The sequence below is a fragment of the Styela clava genome, chromosome 15 (genome assembly GCF_964204865.1).
Source record: "Styela clava chromosome 15, kaStyClav1.hap1.2, whole genome shotgun sequence".
NCBI lineage: Eukaryota > Metazoa > Chordata > Ascidiacea > Stolidobranchia > Styelidae > Styela > Styela clava.
Window position 1 is genome coordinate 17532649 of NC_135264.1, and position 21104 is coordinate 17553752.

Sequence of the window (21104 nt, forward strand, 5' to 3'; positions counted from 1 at the left end):
GAGGCTCTTGGCTAGTCTTCGAACTGATAATAGGACTAAAATAAGGAAAATTGGAAAAAAATTATCGCCTAACCCTAACCTGTTACCCATGTTACGTTCCGATGTCCGCCATCTTGGTTCGCATACTTCGGGAGCACCCATAAATATCCTAAATAAGGCGGGAAAGATCAAATCTGACCAATATTTTTTTTCATCAGCTTCATGGCCCTTTTAGTGCGTGCCTCACCGCCTGAAAACCATTAATCTAGTACAGGGGTTCTCAAACCAGGGGTCGCGACCCCAAATTGGGTTTGAGTGATAAGTAGGTAGGGTCGCAAACAGGTCATGGGGTCGCTGAGTTATGGTCGAAGATGGATGTACAAAACATCTAATATTTGACAAACAATGTTAAATTTAGCAGTTTGTACCATGGCTTACTGTAAAACAGGCCCATAGGCATCGCTCTATGCTTATGCTATAGAAAATGTAGGTGCTTATTGCGACATCACTGCTTGGTTTTAGCTTATTTTACTTGATACCACCACATGACCAATCTCAAAAGCTACCGCCAATTGGTACATCATTATCACAGTTTAAGCTTGTGTATATTGGTAACAATTAAATTATGCGGGTATCTTAAATAAACACGTACTTGGGCCCCTTGCGACTGCTCCCCTCATCCGCCCTGCGAATATTCTTCGGCAAATTTTTATATTGAAATTTACTGAGCAAGATTCAAGGCAATACTTGTGTAAATATCGTGTGTTTATTACGATAATTTATTTGATTGCAATGTATTGAATCTGTGATTGTAAATAATATTTAGAAAAGAAAAAATGCAAAAAATAGCAACCAATTTGGTTATCAAAAATAGAATATAATTTTCATATTTATAACGCCAAAAGGAAAGCCAATAAGAAGACTTAATCATATGGCTTTTTACTTCAGATATATGGTTTAGGGCAGACTTCCCAAACTTTTAAGCTCGCTAACCCTTTCATAGTGTCAGTTTCATAGTGTAGTTCTATAAATTCAACATTACATATATATATTTTTGCCAAATGATTTTGTTCGTATATCAAACGATTACACAATACGTTCATTTCAACTAAACAAATTAAATATCCCTTAACCATTTTATTACGTAGTTAAAGTTAAAATTGTTGGGTCTTGAAACCTTTTTTATTTGACTATTTAAGCCTAACTTGGAAAACTTTGCTGGCAACTAGATCAGGTCATTACTCCTGAGTTCTTTCAATGCTTATGTTCATTTTCCCTAACACAATTTCTACGTAGGTGAGGATACTTATTTCAGTGAGCGTCATAGCTCTACATCATCATCTAGTGGCAGTGATGATGATGACTTGTCAGTTTCTAGTGATGACTCATCAAAAATTGTGGACGAAGTTTTTGATGAGACAGCTGTCCCGAACTTCACTGAATTACAGAAGGAAATTGATAAAAAGGGAGAGGAATCTGAACAAGGAGAAGAAGAAGAAAATGAAGAGGAAATACAGGAGAATATCCTGGAAGAGCAGAACGAGTCTCCTTTCCCTCTCTTTCCTGCTTCTCTTGGGGATGAAATCTCTCTGACAAAGAAAGATGTTCAAAATCATCATGAAGCACTCATACATGACAATGATTCAACACATATAGATGGTGATTCAGCAAATTTGGATCATGATTCAGCAAATATAGATCATGATTCAGCAAAACTAGATCATGATTCAGCAAAACTTGATGACGATTCAGCAGATATAGATCATAATTCAGCAGATATAGATCATGATTCAGCAAATTTGGATCGTGATTCAGCAGAACTAGATGATGATTCAGCAAAAAGTTCATCAGATGAATCCGATTCGACAATAAAATCTGTTGAATTCAAAGAAGCCGCACAAATTCACGACAAAGTTCCAGAATCTTCCAATAATTCTGCAATAAAGCATGACAACCCTACGGAATTGGGAGAGAACTCGCCAGAAAATGTTGATGAGTCAGCAAAAAATAACCATGAATCAGCAGAGAACATAGCCGATCAAATCTTGAAATCTGAAATCGCCGATGCAGAAAAAACGATTGGTTATCCCGTCAAACCAATGATGCATGGCATGGGGTTATTGCTGCAGAATTTGAATGAATCATTGCTTGTTCAGCAAAATGATGAGTCAGCAATTGAAAATCAGCGATCCATGGAAAATCTCCACGGTGAGGAAGCAGGCAATGAGGATGATTCGGCAAAATCTGATACTGGGTCCGCAAAAATTGAATATTTGGAAAACGATAAGGTTGATTCAATAAATATTGGAAAAGAGTCAGCAGAAATAGAGGGAGGAGTAAAAATAAATCAAGATGAGTCAGCTAAAAATGAAAATGACTTAACAAAAAATGAGTCAAGCTCTGAAACTGATGACTCAGTTGTTGTGTCTGTCTTTCCAAAGAAAGATAAATAAGCGTGTTCCCAACACAAAAAAGATTGCCAGTTTCCAACAAAAGACAGCTTTTCATTCAACTGTATATATCATAATTTCATAGCAAATTAAAGGGTACTCCTGTAGTATGTGTACCAGGTTAGGATCAGGTCATAATTTTATTCCGATTTTTCTTATTTTAGATCTATTACGAGTTCAGGGACTGTCTGTGCTAGCCAAGTGAATATACCCCTGCCCATAGGTTTTAGTCCCTTTACACAACTTGATGTAAAGCAGGCGAACCTTAATATTGGTACATACACTTCTGGAGTGCCCAAAACACAGTATAGCAATTTCCGGTACACAGCTAAAACATGAGTAAATCTAACTATAACTGTATAAATTATAATTTTATAGAAAATAAAAGAACATGATCTCTCTCCAAATCAAGACAAATAATATCTGTACAATTTAACATGTCAGTATTGAAAAAATCTAAAACTGACCAGCGTGTTGCGGCAATATCTCAGTATAGGTTGTGTTGATGCTGATGTAATTGTTGCCAAAACGTGATTAAAACCTAATTTGACTTTGAATATAATAAATATTAACCCAATATTCCAGTCTTTGTATCAAGATCGCTCGTTTTTATCAATTTTAATTTTGTTCAATAAAGTATTTTCTCTCAATTTTTTGCATTATTGCCAATCCCCTGCCAATTTTTTTAGCAAGCTAAATTCAGATCTCCCAATTTATTGCTATCATTGCATAAAAACTTGCCGTTAACTGATAATCTGCCAATTTCATAAATAATCATTTGTAGAAACTTGAGTTTTAATTTTGAAAGCCAGCCAGAATTATCTGATAGCATTAAACCGCATATTGTGCTGCCATGAGGCAGATTCCCAGAGCATAGAATTCTTTGCCAAATAATGGCAATTTTGTTATGGTGCTCTGTTCACCACCATAATCCTATATACCGTGTTTCCCCGAAGATTCAATTTTCTTCCGAAAAACAACACTAGGGCTTATTTTCGGGGGATGTCTTATATTATCATTTATCAAAAACAAAATTACAAAGTAGAGTATTATGAGATTTACAAATATACAAAAATATGAAAACCGATATCCATTTACTTACATATGACACGTTTTCAGTCAAAATATCTGCAAAACATAGATTATCAATCATTTAAAACGTGCAGAAGAGATTTCTTGTTATCGACTACCGTATTTACTCGTTTTGTAGCCCGGGCCCGTATTTTTTTAACCAAACTCACTAACTGGGCCCTTATTTCAACCGGCCCTTATTCAAGCACGGGCGCTTATTAATTTCTTTGTTCTGTTCACACGGGCGGCTATACAAATGGGCTCTTAATAAAGATCGGGCAGTAAAATGAGCATATACGGTAAGTCAAAAAGAAATTTGCGCTATCGACTAGGTGATATTTTAAGGGGAGTGCTTATATTAAAATCATTCTTAAAATTCAGGCTAGGTCTTATTTTCGGGGAAACACGGTAGTTTCGGCAAATTAGTGCCTGTCTGTAATATTACTCAGAGATCAGTCTTTTTACTTCTGAGCGAGTACGAGTGCCTTAATTGAACTCTCTTGTTCAAATTTCTTTTGTGTTTTGTAGTGTATTGTTCATATTCGCTGTATATTGCCATTTTGCACTTAGATTAAAAAAGTAATCCTGACAAAGGTTTAAGAACGATGTTGCTTTGTTCACTTGGGACTATTTTTGATTGAGGATGGGAGCTTTCAAATTTATCATGGAAGAGAGGAAAGTTGATAAGTAACTAACCATATGCTGAACTTGGCATCTTTTCCGGTTGCCATAGCGATTGAAGATTTTTGACTCTAAATTTCTATATAAGCTGGCCCAATATGAATGTTAGTTACACTTTAGTATGTTTAGTTTTGAATCATCTTATAATTTGAAAGTTGGAATATGAAAGAGTAAGGCAATATATTCACAAATGATTCAATAATAAAGACGAGAAAATCGGTTGGAAACCGAAGACTTATTGATCGATAGTTAGGGGATCCCCCAAAACAGAAACTGCAGTTTCGATTCATCCGCTCTTGTAACTTGCGCACTGCGCATCGCACACACACACTCGGCGGGTTTCAAAATTCTCTCGCTTTACAAAAATCTAGATCACTATATCAATAATTGATTGATAACTCGCTAATTATACGACATAATTCGCCCAAAATCAATAGGCTTCTGGTCCGAGATAAGATGAATGCACATGCAAAATCTGGAGCAGATTCAATCTCGCTTTCGTGAGATATCGCGTGCATCTAACAGACACACAGACATACATACAGACAGACATACATACAGACAAATACCTATCAATATACTTACCGATCTTAAGATCGATAAGTAATAACTATACTCAGTATCTGCCAGGATTGATAAATTCGGTTTAAAATACACAAATACGCGGCCATTAAAGGCATGGCATTCTGGAAAAGACAGCAAAAAGTGTCTGAGTCTCTTTCTATGTAATTTACCCATTATCTGCTTAAAAAAACTGAGGGCCTGAACTTTGATAATTTGTCTTTGTTGGGGAAATGTAATGTTGTGGGAAATGGTTGGCTTCTATGATCGTTAGATGGAAGGGAGGATAATAAAGGTAGTAGGTGTTGAGATATAGTGTTGTTATCATAAGAGCGGGCCAAATCGTCTATAAAGATTGAAGAGCTAACTTGAAAGAAGACTTGACTTGATTACAACACAGGATAAAGCACTTGGTGATGGAACTTTCTGCTCATTTCCACGCCTGAAGATGTCATGCTTGACTGGATACTGAATAGGTATATCACTGGCTCTGGTTTTTGGGTGAAAATCAAGTTTTCAAGCAATTAATCGCGCATTAATTTTTGTTTTGTCAGATTAATTTTATGTGTTGCTTGCAGTTTTCTAAGGTAAGCTGTCATCTTATCATTCGGCTTACATTGTGATGTCATACATGTGTTTTAATATGACATCATCTTGTTTTATATCATTCATAGTGAGAGTTTTCGTAATATTATGATGTCATAGATAATATTATGTTGTCATATACAGTCCCATTGTGATGTGATAATTTTCAGCGTAACTCATTAAAAAATTGCTGTTTTCTTTTTTACTTTTACTCTGTGTGTCAATCATTGTGCTGCATAATTAACTTTTGTTACATCATAATATATCTCATATTGCTGTTGTTATCAAAGTGTATAGTCATCTTCAAATAATTTAAACCTTGCAATAACAAACTATTCTTGTGCTATCATTTGGGTACCTGAAAGACTAACTATATTCCATTGTGCTGGTGTATCCATATGCGTATAATGCAAGAATGCTGTAGCAAAAGTGAAAATAACTATTTTAAGTGATTTATTAGTCGACTTAGTGTGCAGCAAGACTTTTGAAATGCTTAGAATATTTGTTACTCCCGAAATATGTGAACCAAGCTACAAATACTACGGGAGTCACTTGGCTAGTCCCGAACTCGTAATAGAATTAAAATGAGAAAAGTTGGAATAAAATGATGACCCAACTAGTAACACATACCACGTTTCGGTGTCCGCCATCTTGGTTCCCATACTTCAGGAGTACCGAATATTTATGCTTGTTTCTAATTGGTATCCATATTTCTCAAGCATCATTAATTTGGCAAAGTTTTTACTTTTTTGCAACATTTAGAGTGCAATGAATTAGGCAGCTAAACTTAAAATGGAAACATTTTGTTCTTATAAAAATGATAGCTTTTTATGTGTTAGTGGATGAACTTTGAGTATGAACTTTTTCAGCCGTGGACCCCTTAGTTTTGACAGACCGACCTCCATCCTATGCCGTATTAGTTTCTGTTGCGAACCAACAATTTACGAATTAGATTTACAACACAACAATGCAAACGGCATTAATGTGATGGATGAGGTTATTTTTCACTGCACGATTTATCTCCACGGTTACGAAGACTCTAGTTAGGGAAACCCTGCAATAGTCTATAGCAGTGGTTCTCAACCTTTTATGGCTCGTGGCTCCCTTTTCGAAAGATTTTAGCACTCATGACCCCCCTGTTTATCATTTCAGTGATATTTATAGTGTTATCATGATTGGTAGATACCAAATCCCATTATGTTCAAACAATTCATGCTCAACAAAGTGAAAACACCCTGTGAAATAACCTTATTAAGCAATGAAATTAGGAAGAACGAGGGAGTTTTCTTGTAATGAAAAGTAAAATCAGTTTTGCACCCAACATGGTGGCCCCCCTCCAACTTCTCTGTGGCCCGCTTGGTGGGCCACGGGCCCTGGTTGGGAACCGCTGGTTTATATTAATACATGTATATTGTTTAAATATAACCAAATACACAGATATAATACGATCATATAAAAAGTGTGTATCATTAGTGTTTTGTGTGATACCTTCAGCTTCGTATTGTATAATGACAAATATATACCGGTACATATAATCAAGAATAAATATTCGCATGTCCCCTCTATCCTCTGAATCACTGAGGTTATGCTATATCAAAGAATTTGAAAATCACTTATGTGTAATAATACAGGTATTTCCTCTTTAAAATATCTTTTTTCGTATTTCAGACCAGCAGTATAAAGTGCACGTTTTCACCGGAGACAAATTCAACGCCGGTACCGATGCCAATGTTCACATCACTTTGTTTGGTGAGAACGGAGATTCTGGGGAGAGAAAACTACTCAAATCAGAGACTTACTCAGACAAATTTGAGAGAGGGCATGTGAGTAGCAAGTGTTATAGGATGGTATCATTCATATTCTTTCTCATTGCCTTTGTTCGGGATCCATATATGTATAATGCAAGGGTATATATCAGACACGCTTACGGGTCAAAGTACGGCCCTCGGGTCAAATTTGGCCCATTGAGTGATTCGATCTGGCCCGCCTCATGCTGCCACAACCAAGCTAAATTTTGATGTTTTAGTTAAAACCACTCAGAGAATTTGTTGAGATTGCGATTAAATTCAGTTTTGCCATGAGGCTTACTGTTTTCCACCTTTGCTTTTGTAACACTGTAAATATTGTTTAAAATAGTAACTTTTAATTTCATACTTATATGGCCCAGTTTAAGTGGGCAAAATTTTTGGCCCTTTGCCCAGTAAAGCTGACTATTCGCCTGCTGAAAATCTCTTATATAGATCTGTGTACCACACAGCTGGCTCTTATGTAACCAGACCTCATATTCTCTACTCTGTGTGTAATATATGCAATTTTCAGTTTCAGTAGGTCTTTTTATAGCTTTGTTCTGATAGTAAAGTGTGATGATACCTCACAAAAATTTGTTTGAACTGGGAAGGCCGGATTGTTGGATTTGTTTCATTTTTCATCATTTCAGGTGGTGTCTAGCAATTCTCTGGCCCATAACCATTTCTGCATGGGATTCGAACCCACGAAGAGTAATCAGAGGTGCGGTGGCAAGCGTATTCCTAACGCTTAGCACGATGAGCCACACAGCTTTTTTAGATATGTTTTATATTTCTTCATTTCAGGAAGACATTTTTACCATCGAGGCCGTTGATCTCGGGAAGTTACACAAAGTTCACATCCGACATGACAATTCTCTTCTTAACCCGGCTTGGTTCCTTGGAAGAGTTGAAATCGAGGATTGTGAGACAAACCAGAAATTTGTTTTCCATTGTGAAAGGTGGTTGGCTAAAGGAAAGGATGACGGAAAGATTGGAAGGTTGGTATTAAGGCAGGGGTGCACAACATGAGGCACGCGTGCCAAATTTGGCACGCCTTACGTTCAAACGTGGCACGCGAACGGTTTTGTAAAAAAAATATTTATGATATACATTAAAGTATCACATTTATATCAAAATCAGCAGTTTTTTTTTCAGGACATTAAATGGTTTCAATAAAAAGATATTCGGAATTATGTATTGTTATTGCAATTTGTTTGTTTTACGGGAGTTAATTTACAATACCACAATTGTGCGTGGCACCCGACAAGATTATTTTAAAAAAATTGGCACGTATCCTCATTTGAGTTGTGCACCCCTGTATTAAGGTTAACTTTGAGTCTGTCAATGGCTAAGAATGGGGTTTCATATTCATTCTGGGGGGAAAGTAAAAACTGGTAACATAGTATAATCAAGTCTTAGAGGATCATGCCTAATTATGTGTAAGAGGAACACTAAACTTCTTGCTCTCGTAGGGTGGTTTACAGCAGTAGGGTTGTTATTCACTATCAAGTCCATGCATCGTAAACAAATAACTGGTTAATAATTCCTATACACGTGTCGCAGAACATCAGTTGGCACATCGTGCTGAGCATTAATAATGCACTTGCCATCACACCTCTGATTTACCAGTGTGGGTTCTCAGATTCGAATCTTCAGGGGATTCCTTGTCAAAGTAGTTTATGTTTAACTGCTAGTCGATTACGGCTTCCTCCACCATCAAGTCCATGAATTTGAAAACAAATAACTGGCTTACAAATCGCATATGAGACAAGGAATGGTAACTGAATGGGAGGCAGTGGTTTGCCATATGATTAAGCCATTGGCTTCAATCTTGAATTAAATCTCATCTTTCTTTCTTAGGTCTCTCTATGTTGTTGGTTACGACGGGGAAACCTCGACAAAACGCAGCGTTATGACGAGTAGAAGTTTCAGTAGCTTAGGAAGCAGGAGGCTTTTGTCGGAGCCCTTGGTGGACGGACCAAGTAAGAATAGATCGAGGCTTCCTAAAATAGGCCCAGTGCGCTTTTCGAGGGCCACTGAATGGTTTTCTGAGGGCCACAAGCAAAAGCCTTCATCAGTACCAATGACTACATTAATTTGAACAATTTTTATTTTATTTTAACTTTTTAGTTGTGATGCATTTATTCTTTTACTATCGTTTGTTATTTTTTTATGAATAAACTTGGTAGATAGCATAACTACCGGAAACGCGTTAGGCGCGAAACTAGGCTATAGATTAGCTAGGCTTCAGATCATAAAAGGTTGGGACAACCCTATACCTGAATAAATTGATTAGATAAATATATCTTATAATATATATTGCTGATTAACAACTGTCCGTATGGGTATTCTGAACAATGACTGTACTTCTTCGCTTTCTTATTACCAGTTGCGCATGAATTACTTCTTCTTCAATTATTATTTTTTCCTTTTTCTTTAGCTATTCCGTACACTATCAAAGTACGCACTGGAACATTAGAGGGAGCATCATGCAGCGCTGACGGATTTGTTCGAATTTTTGGACCAAAATCTAAAGGAGGACAAAAAGTATCGCACAAGTGGGTATTTCTTGTTTTCTTTGAAATATATTGCAAAATAAATGTGGACACACAATTATTTCCTGTGGAGTATGCATTGAGGTTTTGTACAGATTTATTTACTGTGTAAAGGTTTTGCTAACTAGAACACCTACTTTTTTGTCAATCAGATATTTTCCTAATATTCAAAATCGTCTTTTTCCAGGATTCCTCTGATCCCAGAGAAAGGCAAATTCAAGAAAGGAACTGTTGAAACATTCAATGTGGAAGCTTTAGATGTCGGAGAGCTGAAAGCTATTGAGGTGAGTTCTTACAATTGGAGAGAATTTGCCTAAAGCATGATCACATGCACTCACTCAAGTAAAGAAGACTCAACTCTGAGAAAAGTTATTTTTAGTCGCAGTTCAGCCTTGATTATTCAATTAATCACACCCTTTGTGAGGTGGCATGAGATTTACACATAAACCAGTGCAATTGACTTCTTGTTTTATTCACTGGTATGAACTAGGTCAAGGTAGGGGCGAATTCTTTGAGGGATCTGAAAATTATAATCACCATGTTAGTCCGTAACAACAAACGGGTCGGGAAAACGTGGTTTTCCAAGAGTCTTGAGGGTCTAAAAAATGCTTTGTATGGTACCAAAAAGTGTCTTTTCGGACACATAGTGGACGTAACGATCGTTTCAATATCATGTTGTTCTTGTTGTTTGACACAGAATAACACACCTAGTGGAAATATTAAAAAAAGCTTTTCTCTTCGAATACTGGACTGATTGCTTTGAAATTTTCAGTGGTTGAAGATAAAATTTTTCCCCAGAAGGCTATTACTTTTATTCATTTTAAATATTTCTGTTAGCTCTGTGAGATTTGTTTTTGTTTGATATGACGTCATTAAACGTTCTGCGGACATCGGACGCCATTTTGTGTCCTACTGTACTGCTTCGCTTGGTGTGAATATATTTGTAGACTGTGATCTGACGATACGGTAAACCGTACTGTACTGCGAACAGACCTGTCCATATATTTGGGCGTAGCTTCCTTGTTTACATTTCAAAGGGGCAGCTGCTCCGATTCTAAGAATCCTCCCTGGCTCAGCCCTTGATATGATTCTTTGCAAGTTTGAAACAGACAATTTACATTACAATTTCAGATCGGACACACAGGAGTTGATGAGCGCTGGTACATTGAAGAAATAATCATCGATCAACCTACATTGGGAAAGAACTGGGTATTCCCCTGCTTGAAATGGTTTTCTAGGTGAGTTTTGATTGTAAATGTCCTTGCCATAGTTTTAATAACGAAAAGAAGATTATTTATACAACACATTAGTACATTATTCTGAACAGCGATACAAAAACATGACAGTACACAGGACATCTATTTGAAATGAAACATCCTTTCTCGTTGGTTCTGCACATGATTGGTACGGCATGAGATGGGGTTCCATGAAAACTAAGATTCACAAATAGAGGTTCGTGGCCCAGTGAGTTTATGAAACTAAACCACATACGACGTCAAAAAGTACAGCAATCTCCTCTCACATCATCGCCGAGGGATTCGACCCTGCGAACGACCCGTAACTTATCAGCTTACCTCTCTAAATATCCAAACCACTAAATCCTAACCCACAATCTTTCTTATTTCTCACTGACAGAGATCGTGATGACGGTCACACTTCTCGTATGTTGAGCGTAGCGGATGCATCGAGCAACACCTACAAAGCCAAGGTGCAGTACGAGATCACAGTCTATACTGGAGATGAGAGTGGGGCGGGGACAGGTCAGTATTGGCTTTTTTGTTTGAAATTGCTTTTTTCTTTGCAGCCTTTTACTTTACTTGTTTAATGTCTGCAGGCTCACATATTCCAAGTTTTGGCGCTCCCGTAGTATGTGAACCAAGATTGCGGACACCAGAACGTAGTATGTGTACCAGGTTAGGGTTAGGCCATAATTTTATTCCGATTTTCGGTGCTCCCGAAGTATGCGAACCAAGATGGCGGACCTCGGAACGTAACATGGGTAACAGGTTCGGGTTAGGCGATAATTTTTTTCCAATTTTTCTTATTTTAGTCCTATTATCAGTTCAAAGACTAGCCAAGAGCCTCCTGTAGTATTTATACCTAAAATTATGGCCTAACCCTAACATAGTACACATATTACATTCCGATGTCCGCCATCTTGGTTTGCATACTTCGGGAGCTCCCAATTTTCCTTATCCAAAAGCATTTCCAAAGGGTGTAACATTTGCCTTGATATCGTGTCCAGTTCCAGTAAAGAACAGAGAAAAATGACATAAATTTTATAATAATTTTATTCCAATTTTCATTATTTAAGTTCTATTACAAGTTCGAGGACTACCTGAAATTATGGCTTAACCCTAACCTGGTACACATACTACGTTTCAGTGTTCTTCATCTTGGTTTACATACTATGGGAGCACCAAAGTTTTTGTAATTATAATCTGCTTGAATTTCCCACAATAATTGTTTTTAAAAGTCTGCTATGATACCTAATTTACCTCTTCTCTCTTTTTCCTCGCAGATGGTAAAATCTCAATGTCCGTATACGGATCCAAAGGCAACACACCAGATATCATGATTCTCAAGTCAGAGGAGGAAGGGGTTCTACTAGAGCGGGGCTCGGTTGACGTCATACGAACAGAGATAGACGACATTGCACCATTGAAAATGGTTAAACTAACTCATAATGGGAAAGGACAGAGGCCTGACTGGTATTGTGAAAAGGTATATTGTATTACTAATTTCCATTAGTTAGAGCGAGGGGCCAAAAATTTTGCTCACCCAGACTGATGGGCCATGTAAGTGTGACATAAAAAGTTACATTTTATAAATCATATTCACAGTCTTACAAAAGCAAAAGTTGAAAACAATAGGCCTCGTGCCAAAACTAAATTTAATCGCAATCTCAACAAATTTCTTCAGGTGTTTTTACGCTATAACATTAAAATTTGGTTTGAGTTTGGTTGTGGCAGCATTAGAATGCCAGATTGAATTACCCATCGGGCCGAATTTGGTCCGCAGGCCGTAGTTCGCCCATGTCAGAGTTAAAGCTTCATACTTGACCCTGTTGACATTGCAAATATCATGCCTACCACCTGTGTGAAATAAATTTAATAGAAATGCCGGAAGGACAAGATGTAGGTTTTGTTAATTTTAGTAGCTACATGCACTCTTTCAGGACTTTCACTAGCTTTTCAATAACAAATCGATTTCAACTTTTCACCCTAAACTTTGCTAGTTTTCTACAATTTACGAACACGCATTCATATGGCATTCGATATAATTCATTCACTTTTATGTGAAATATTGCAGTGGCAATCTTAGTTCTTAGTGATGCTAAATATATTTTTCCAGGTTCACCTTCGTAACCTTGAAACTGGCAAGGTCACAGTGTTCCCATGCGATAGTTGGTTATCAAAAAGCAAAGGGAACAAGAAACTTTCTCTGGAGCTTTCTGCTTCAGTCGGAGGGCGATCGGTTCTGAAACGAACGACGTTTAAAATCACCGTGAAAACGAGTGAAACACCTGGATCTGGGACGAACGCAAATGTTTTCATACAATTATTTGGTAAGATAATATGGATTTAACTTTGCTTGACCTTGAGAATATGACTGTTTCATTTGCCTAGGGATTTGACCTGAGATTTTACCTTGTTAATAAGTATGTGTAATTTATATTAAAACTGACTTCGAGAAAGGCCTTTGCATTTGACCTTGAAGAATATACCTGCTGTTTTTTAACTTCAATTTGTCCTTGAAGAGTACATTTTTGACCTTGAATATACCTCATGTGTTTAACTTTGATTTAACCAGGAGAAGAAGAATTTGACCTTGAATTTGGCTGAGAACAAATGCATGTTGTTGTTTATCATTGAAATTGACCTTGCTAATATTCATGTTGCATCTAACATGGTGTTATTAATTGAGTTATCGATGCTGAAGCAGCAAAATTTCTGCCTTCTCTTTCTTCTGGCTGCTGTTAAGAGCTTTATATTGAGTGAAGTGTATAAATGCACCTACTTTAAAACTGTATTACATCGTATGGATCCAAAATGTGACCTTTTCAACCACTTTGAGTTAAATATTACTGCACAGATATGTAGTGAAATTTGTTTTATTCAAGTTTGCTCTCCTTTGCGACTGATAGATCTATCAATTTCAAATTTTTAGAATTTAAAAAAGACAGAAAGTTGCTTGTTGGCATTACAGGGTAAAATGGATCACAGTTAACCAGTACATGTTGTTGAGCAATGCCACCAATGTTCAACATAAATTATATCAAGAATAAAAAGCCACGAGTTTGGATAATTTCATTATCTTAGGATAGGATAGGATTTACATATTTATCCCGGGGGAGAGGAAAGCCGATAAGACGGCTAAACATCCGGTTTCCAGTCCAGGTCGTCGGGTATGGGATTAGTTAGCCAGTTATTCGTTTTCGGAAGAATGGACTTGTTTCATGTTTGATCATCATTTTATTTATTTCCACAGGTGACCATGGTGAATCTGGAGAACTTCATCTCAATAAATCAGAGACTCATCGTAACATGTTTGAAGCTGGGAATGAAGACGTTTTTGTTTTCAATGATAAACTGAGCATCGGAGAAATCAGGAAATGTAGAATTTGGCACGATTCAAAAGGATTTAGACCTGGTAAGTACAGTGTTTCAATCAAAGGCTTGCATAGCTTTAGTAGTGGTTTTCTTGGTGTCTCGAGTCGAAAGTATTTCATTAGATCTTGTGGTAGGTCTTCTAATGGTGATATCGAAATTAAAATTTCTGAGAGAAACAAAAAAGCATTAATTTGACTAATCTTTTTCAACAGTTGAATAGAGAAGGTTAGCATTTCACATGGCGCACCATGTTTTTGTCCAATTGCCAATTCAGATGTTGACTTTGAATGGAGGGGGAGGCATAACCGGCCAGCGGTGACCACCCAACGACAGCTAGGAGTCCAGCAATCTTCTCGCACATAATTATCCCCACAGGTTTCAAAGTATGGCGGGTAAATATGTGCAAGAAAGTTGCTGGTCTCCTCACCGCTATACATTGGTCTGAGTAACTGCTGGTCAGTTACGGGTGCATCAAGTCCATGCATCTGGAACAAAATACCTGACCAACTTTCCCAAACCTGACATGGACTGGTAACTGGACCAGAAGCAATAGCTCACCATATGGTTAAGTCGTCTCAACAGCTTTCCTCTCTCAAACAGTATCCATATTTCAATATAAACATCAAATCACCATTTCACAGGTTGGCATCTCGATTGGATCGAAGTTCGCGACGAGACTTCTAACCGAAATATTCGCTTCAACTGCGGACGTTGGTTGTCTAAAGACGAAGATGACGGCCAAACAATGAGAGAATTGCAACCACTAGGTGGAAGTAGACCTACCAGCAGTAAGTTTTTTCCACGTTTGCGATGGTTTAACAGTTGAAGCATTAGTTTCAGCTGCGTTGGCTTTGGCTTCAAAAATGTTCTTGTGATCTTAGATCTGACCCTAATATTATACACTTGAGTCTAACCTTGTTTGACCTTGGAAATGCAATATTATTTGTTTCATGTAACAGTGACCTTGAGAATAACTATTTGACCTTTTTCCATATTTTTGGGCATGATGGCCTAGCGGTCAAAACGATATTTTATATTACGGTATGTTCGAATCCCATGCCCATCACCCAGAGTGTAAAATTATGTAACCTGGAAACATATCGTTCAATATCAGTGGGTTGTGCAGAACCTGGTTCAGAGCAGAAGGCGAAAAACAAATATATACATAACCTCAAAACCTTTTAATTCCTAGCACCAACGTTAATTTGTTTATCTTTATCCAGGTTCGAGTTCTCGGCGTACCCGAAGTCCTTCTGTGGCCATCGATGCAAAACCAACTAAATATGAAGTCACAGTTGTTACTGCGGAAGAAAAAGGTATTTTTTATCTCAAATATTTGGAAGATATTTGAATATTTGTGACTTTTTTGTTGTGATTGGTCCCCTAAGCACATAAATTACTGAATACATAGACAGTTTGCTGAATGTTCACACAATGAGAAACATGTTTCACTGATATCTTTACAATAACGAAGAGTCGTGTGTCAGAATTCTGGTGTATAAATATGGCTTCCTAAAATAACTGAGGAATTTACTCGACAAATAAAAAACAATATGTCAGCGATTTTGAAATTTCCTTCTTGCTATTCGATTCTAAATGCCTAGCCTTACTTGTTGCTGAATCACAGAAGCGATGAGGCAATCGGATAATGAATTGACAAAATATTTAATTATTTCCATTCCAGGATCTGGCACTGATGCGAATGTTTGCATAACAATTTATGGAGAAAACAGCGATTCAGGGAAACGACCGTTAAAACAGAAATTCAGAGATTTGTTTGAGAAAGGACGAACAGATAAATTCACGCTGGAGATATTGAACATGGGAGAATTGACAAAGGTAACAAGACTTTAAATGATTTTAATTAGGATTAGATTTTTAAATTCATCTGGAAGAGGAAAGTTGATATGGCGACTCGGCCATGCAGTAGGTTTAATTTTGGGAGAATTAACGAAGGTTGCAAAACTTTAAATGTTATGCAATTGAGATTAGATTTTTATATTCTAGAAGTGGAAAGCTTATAAAGCAACATAACTCTTCTTTTCCAATGGTCCCTATCGACTTTTGAAACCCCTCATAAAAATGCTATATGTTTTTGTCTAAACATGCGAGGGACTTTACTCAAGTATGGTTGAGAAGCTTGTTTTTTTCATTTCTCGCCCAAGACACACAGCGCTTTTTCTCCTCATCTTATGGCATTTACAACAAGAGGGTTGATCAGGTGCTAAGTAACTTTATTTCTCTGATCATGATCGGTACGAAGTCGTATGAATAGTGATAAAAATAAAGATAACAATGGTTATGATGTCACAGAAGCCACACATGGATCCAGCGCTTTCTGTTTGTTATCGAGTTTCTTCATGAGTTACATGTTTGTTTCATTTACTACATTGCTACGGGGTTTGTCTTTGTGTAAAAAACGAAAAAGCGTCCGTGATCCCATCTCCAAGATTTGAGTTCGCAATATCAATTGTCAACTTTGTTTTTTTTTCATTTTGCATCAAGCCATGATTAGCAATGTTTTATGGATATTAAAATATTCTTCTTTTTATATTCTGTGTGACAAGATAAAATTGCTCATGCCACACTTTTATCTGAACCTAGCTTAAAATTATGGCGGCTTCCCCGAATTTCCTGCGAAATATTTCTTTGTCAATAATACTCACTTTCTACTTACAGGTTCGTGTCGAGCATGATGACGCAGGATTCAACTCTGATTGGCTTTGTGATCACATCGTTATAAAGGATACGAGTACAGGGAGGGCATGGGACTTCCCCTGTAGGGAGTGGATTGGAGGGAAGAAAGGCAACGGACAACTACATCGTGATCTTCTTCCAAGACCTTTGTAAATATTTGTGAACTTTGACCTTGGAAATGACCTATGACACCAATGTGACCTTTGTGACCACCCATGCATAAGCACATGAACCTTACTTTGACCTTGGAAATGACCTTTTGACACCTGGATGACCTTCAATTTATTTACTTTTGTTACCACTCATGCATATGACTTCGAAAATGACTTTCAACATCGAGGTGACCTTCTTTGGGTTTACTCACGAATGATCACATGAACTTTGACCTTGAAAATGACCTTGACACCAAAGTGACCTTCATTTGTTGTCACTGTAGTGGCATTACTTTTTCAAAGTCATATTTTTTTAACATGGGGCCTTATACTTTTATAAAAGGGCCAGTAGCCTCCTCAGAAAAGGCTTTCCAATAGTGTCGGGCTTATTTAGTAAATGGTTTGGGAGGGCATTTTAGAGTATAAAAAATATATAGCATGCTTTTATGCATTCAATACATTTTTCTACATAATTTATTTTTTACGGTATAAGTATTTGTTACTATTCATGCATAAAATATGACCTTTAACCCTAACTCAAAATTATTCCAAGTACTATAGCACGAATTTATTGTTCATTGGTTTATAAGATGTTTTATGTCGTTACTGTCTAGGGGTGGAGATAGGGCGTGTCCAATTTTTTATAGCTCATCCTCATCAACTATGTATTCAACCATATATTGCAGTCTGATTGTCACCATGTATCCGTCTAATTTTATATTTATGAATGAGAATTATTTAGGGCTGAAGCAGCCTATTTTGACTTTTTAATGCAACCTGTGTGCTGTGGTTCCCAAATCGCGTGCCATCTATGGCCCATATAATCATTTAATATGGCCCGCCGAACTTATGTGAAATATTTTACTCTTTCCGTTCCAGATATCGCCAATAGTTACGCCATTGTTACAGTCAAAGCATTTGTATATTTGTAACAATCTAATTATACCAGAGTTTTGATTATACATACCAGTATCGACCCCTTGCGGGCGCTCTCTCTTCGGTCTGTGAATATCCTTCCGCTTCTAATGTTGGCCCACGGTCGATCAACTTTTTGAACCACTATGTTAGAGTGTTAGACTTATCTATGTTCCTGCAAATCTGGTCTGATGCCAGCGCGGTAATAGATTGGGTGGGTTATGCCAAACTGGTAAGATTCCTGGAATGTGTATACTGTAGTCAGTGGTGTATCTAGGATATGGCAGCCACGGCTCGCGCCTTTTGGAAAGGGTTGCAAAAACGGCAAAAAGTTTTATTATGTTTAAATGGAATAATTCTGAATTGGGAATAACTGAAACTTGTATTTTACTCAAATACTAACATACAGGTATCGCAATTTAATAACAGTCATTATAAATCGTTAACCAACAAGTCAACTTTGCCATGGCCGTAATTTTACATGGATATGCCACTGTCTGTAATACCAATACAGTTCTATGCTTATATTATGTGTTTTATGAAACCAGATTATAATAAAAAGTCCCCTCTCCAATTGATTTAAAATTTTTGTAGTCTTATTTGTAACGCTCTATTTTTTTAAATAATAGTTCCAATAATTTGAATTTTTGACCCAAAATTTTGCAGGGAAAATCTTATTTAATCACTCAGGTAAAAATAAATTTGCACAATTTAGTTGTTTTTGAAATTTTAGATTTTTTCATTTTATATAATTGTAGAATTTAATAGTTATCTAGAAGACCATGCCATTTCGCACCCGTTTATGTCTATATAAATTTTGCAGTCCCTAATTTTGTAACTTATAAAAAGTAGTTCCATAGTATTCGTTACTGTAAAATGCACTGTAGAATTTACTGATTATTTTATAAAAATTCATCACATCTAGAAAGACCCATTGCCCATACTTAAATGAGAATACTATGGGTCGAAAGACTATTACTAATATATATTTACCGAAAAGCGTGGAAAATCGTTCGACAAAAATTAAAATTATTTATATTCATCAAATGTTATGCATGAAATAATTAGTATTTTTCTATTTACTGGCTCAGTTTACCCTAAGTTACTTTCTTATTCCAAGATGACCCCAAAAACCACACCCATAAATTTCTTTATTACTTTTACAAAGATAGAAAAGTAATTTAACACTCCTGTTTGTGTATGATTGTACCCAATAATCTGTAAGTTAGTTCTGAGCTTCCATTTTGTTACCTCAAATTTTGCGGGTTTTCATAAAATTGCACTGGTGTCGTGTTTACTATTCCGGCAAGATAATTGCCTGTGTAAATTTATATTCACGTTTACAGTACTAGCTTATAATGGAGTATATAACCACTTGTCCAATCATTTTGGGCCCAACTTTAATAGAGATGGATTGTTTGTAGTTTTAATATTGAAGATTCCCCCCCCCCCCCCATCTTTAAAATTTGAAACACATCCTTAATTATGAGGTGATTCCTAGCTTAAATATAATTGTATTTTAATACCCAGAGAGTAGCGTATACACCATCACAGATTGTCCGTCAAATACATAGCGAATTTTTATGAGTTACAAATACTTTTATCGCAAACAGCAAAATATTTACTACCACCTAAATTGGAAATCCCCCCCCCTCCAAAATGAAAAGCTGAGGCGCATACTAGATCCACGTATACTTACAGCTTCGGCCCTGATAACTAATTTTCAATATAGAATTTAGTTTTATTATAGTTTGTATATACTTGAGAATTCCTCTCTTGCATTAGAAAGAAATTATGTTTATTTATCGTTATTCCGTCCAATATTTTAGACCTGTTATATTTTTTACTTCATGCACTAATAGTTCACTGTTTTTATACGTAATCACCGAATCACTGTACATTCTTTTGATCAAATGAAAACCTCATACTTTAATTTTGTGGTCTAATTCATTTTGAAAAATAGTTGTAAAGAGGGAGAGGCTTTGAGATTCAGTCGATTTCTTGTTGTCGATTTCTTGTTCACGAGGTGGACCTGTGGAACATTTTGTTATTACTTATCGATCTCGATCGGTAAGTATGTTGATAGGTATTTGTCTGCTTGTTTCACTTCCGTATGTTCTCACGAAAGCGAGGCTGAATCTGCTCCAAATTTTGCATTCGTCATATCTCGGACCAGAAGCCTATTGATTTTGGATGAATTATTGTTATTAATTATTTGGTGATGGGACACACGGTGTCGATATTGAGTCAGTGCAGAATCGAAATCAAAACCCGCGGAAGATCGATAAGTCGGCAGTCTCCGATCGCTATCTAGTTACGTTGTTATTCTGTTCTCTTCAACTACTGGACCAACTGCTGTAAATGTATAACAACATCTATGATTTGTTTATTCCCAAATTATTTTTCAAGTTTGGTATAAGGGGCATCATCATCATAAACCTCGCTCCATGCAGCGGAAAAGTTTAGCACTACCCTGAGTACAAGATAAAGATCCGTTTTGGCTATCGCGTCTCTATACCGATATTTGTCTGGAAGCATAAATTATTATCATACGAGTCCTGGAAAACCTTGGACAGCGCAGGTACGGTACGTTGGCTAGTCCATGCATTTGAAACAATACCGTATCCGTAACTGGCTAATTAATCCCATATCCGTCATGTAATGATAACCGGGCGAGACGCCTTGGTTCGCCATTCGATTAAGCCTTATTATTAACTTTTCTGGGATAAATATGTAAATCCCATCCAAGGTAGTGGAAAGATATCCTAGGACCTAGACTTAAGTTGGGGTACGGTAACTGTTTCCTTGCTGTTGTACCCAACTATGTGATATACCGTGTTTCCTCGAAAGTAAGACTGGGTCTTTTTTCCGAAAAAGAACACTAGGGCTTATTTTCGGGGATGTCCTATACTTTCGTTTATCAAAAAAAAGGGGGCTCCCGAAGTATGCGGACATCGGAATGTAATGTCTGTACTAGGTTAGGGTTAGGCCTTAATTTTAGGTATAAATACTACGGGAGGCTCTTGGCTAGACTTCGAACTGATAATAGGACTAAAAT

The 21104-nt window shown here is 36.9% G+C and overlaps 1 protein-coding gene across 2 annotated transcripts in view; it reads left to right on the forward strand.

Moving 5' to 3' along the window:
• The window catches only part of LOC120334371 (lipoxygenase homology domain-containing protein 1-like), a 52739-nt gene extending 32766 nt beyond the window's left edge, over positions 1-19973 (forward strand). The window contains exons 38-51 of one of the 2 annotated variants that reach the window (XM_078120420.1): positions 6996-7150; positions 7919-8112; positions 8975-9096; positions 9555-9672; positions 9857-9953; positions 10801-10907; positions 11305-11429; positions 12191-12393; positions 13024-13237; positions 14161-14322; positions 14924-15070; positions 15506-15598; positions 15967-16121; positions 16962-19973. In XM_078120420.1, the coding sequence (XP_077976546.1) occupies positions 6996-7150; positions 7919-8112; positions 8975-9096; positions 9555-9672; positions 9857-9953; positions 10801-10907; positions 11305-11429; positions 12191-12393; positions 13024-13237; positions 14161-14322; positions 14924-15070; positions 15506-15598; positions 15967-16121; positions 16962-17132 (2063 nt within the window). In that variant the 3' untranslated portion in view covers positions 17133-19973. Of the gene's footprint in view, positions 1-1275; positions 4384-6995; positions 7151-7918; positions 8113-8974; positions 9097-9554; positions 9673-9856; positions 9954-10800; positions 10908-11304; positions 11430-12190; positions 12394-13023; positions 13238-14160; positions 14323-14923; positions 15071-15505; positions 15599-15966; positions 16122-16961 lie in introns of those variants that run through there. The other variant, XM_078120421.1, reaches the window with a different exon arrangement.
• The last annotated feature ends 1131 nt before the right edge of the window (positions 19974-21104 follow it).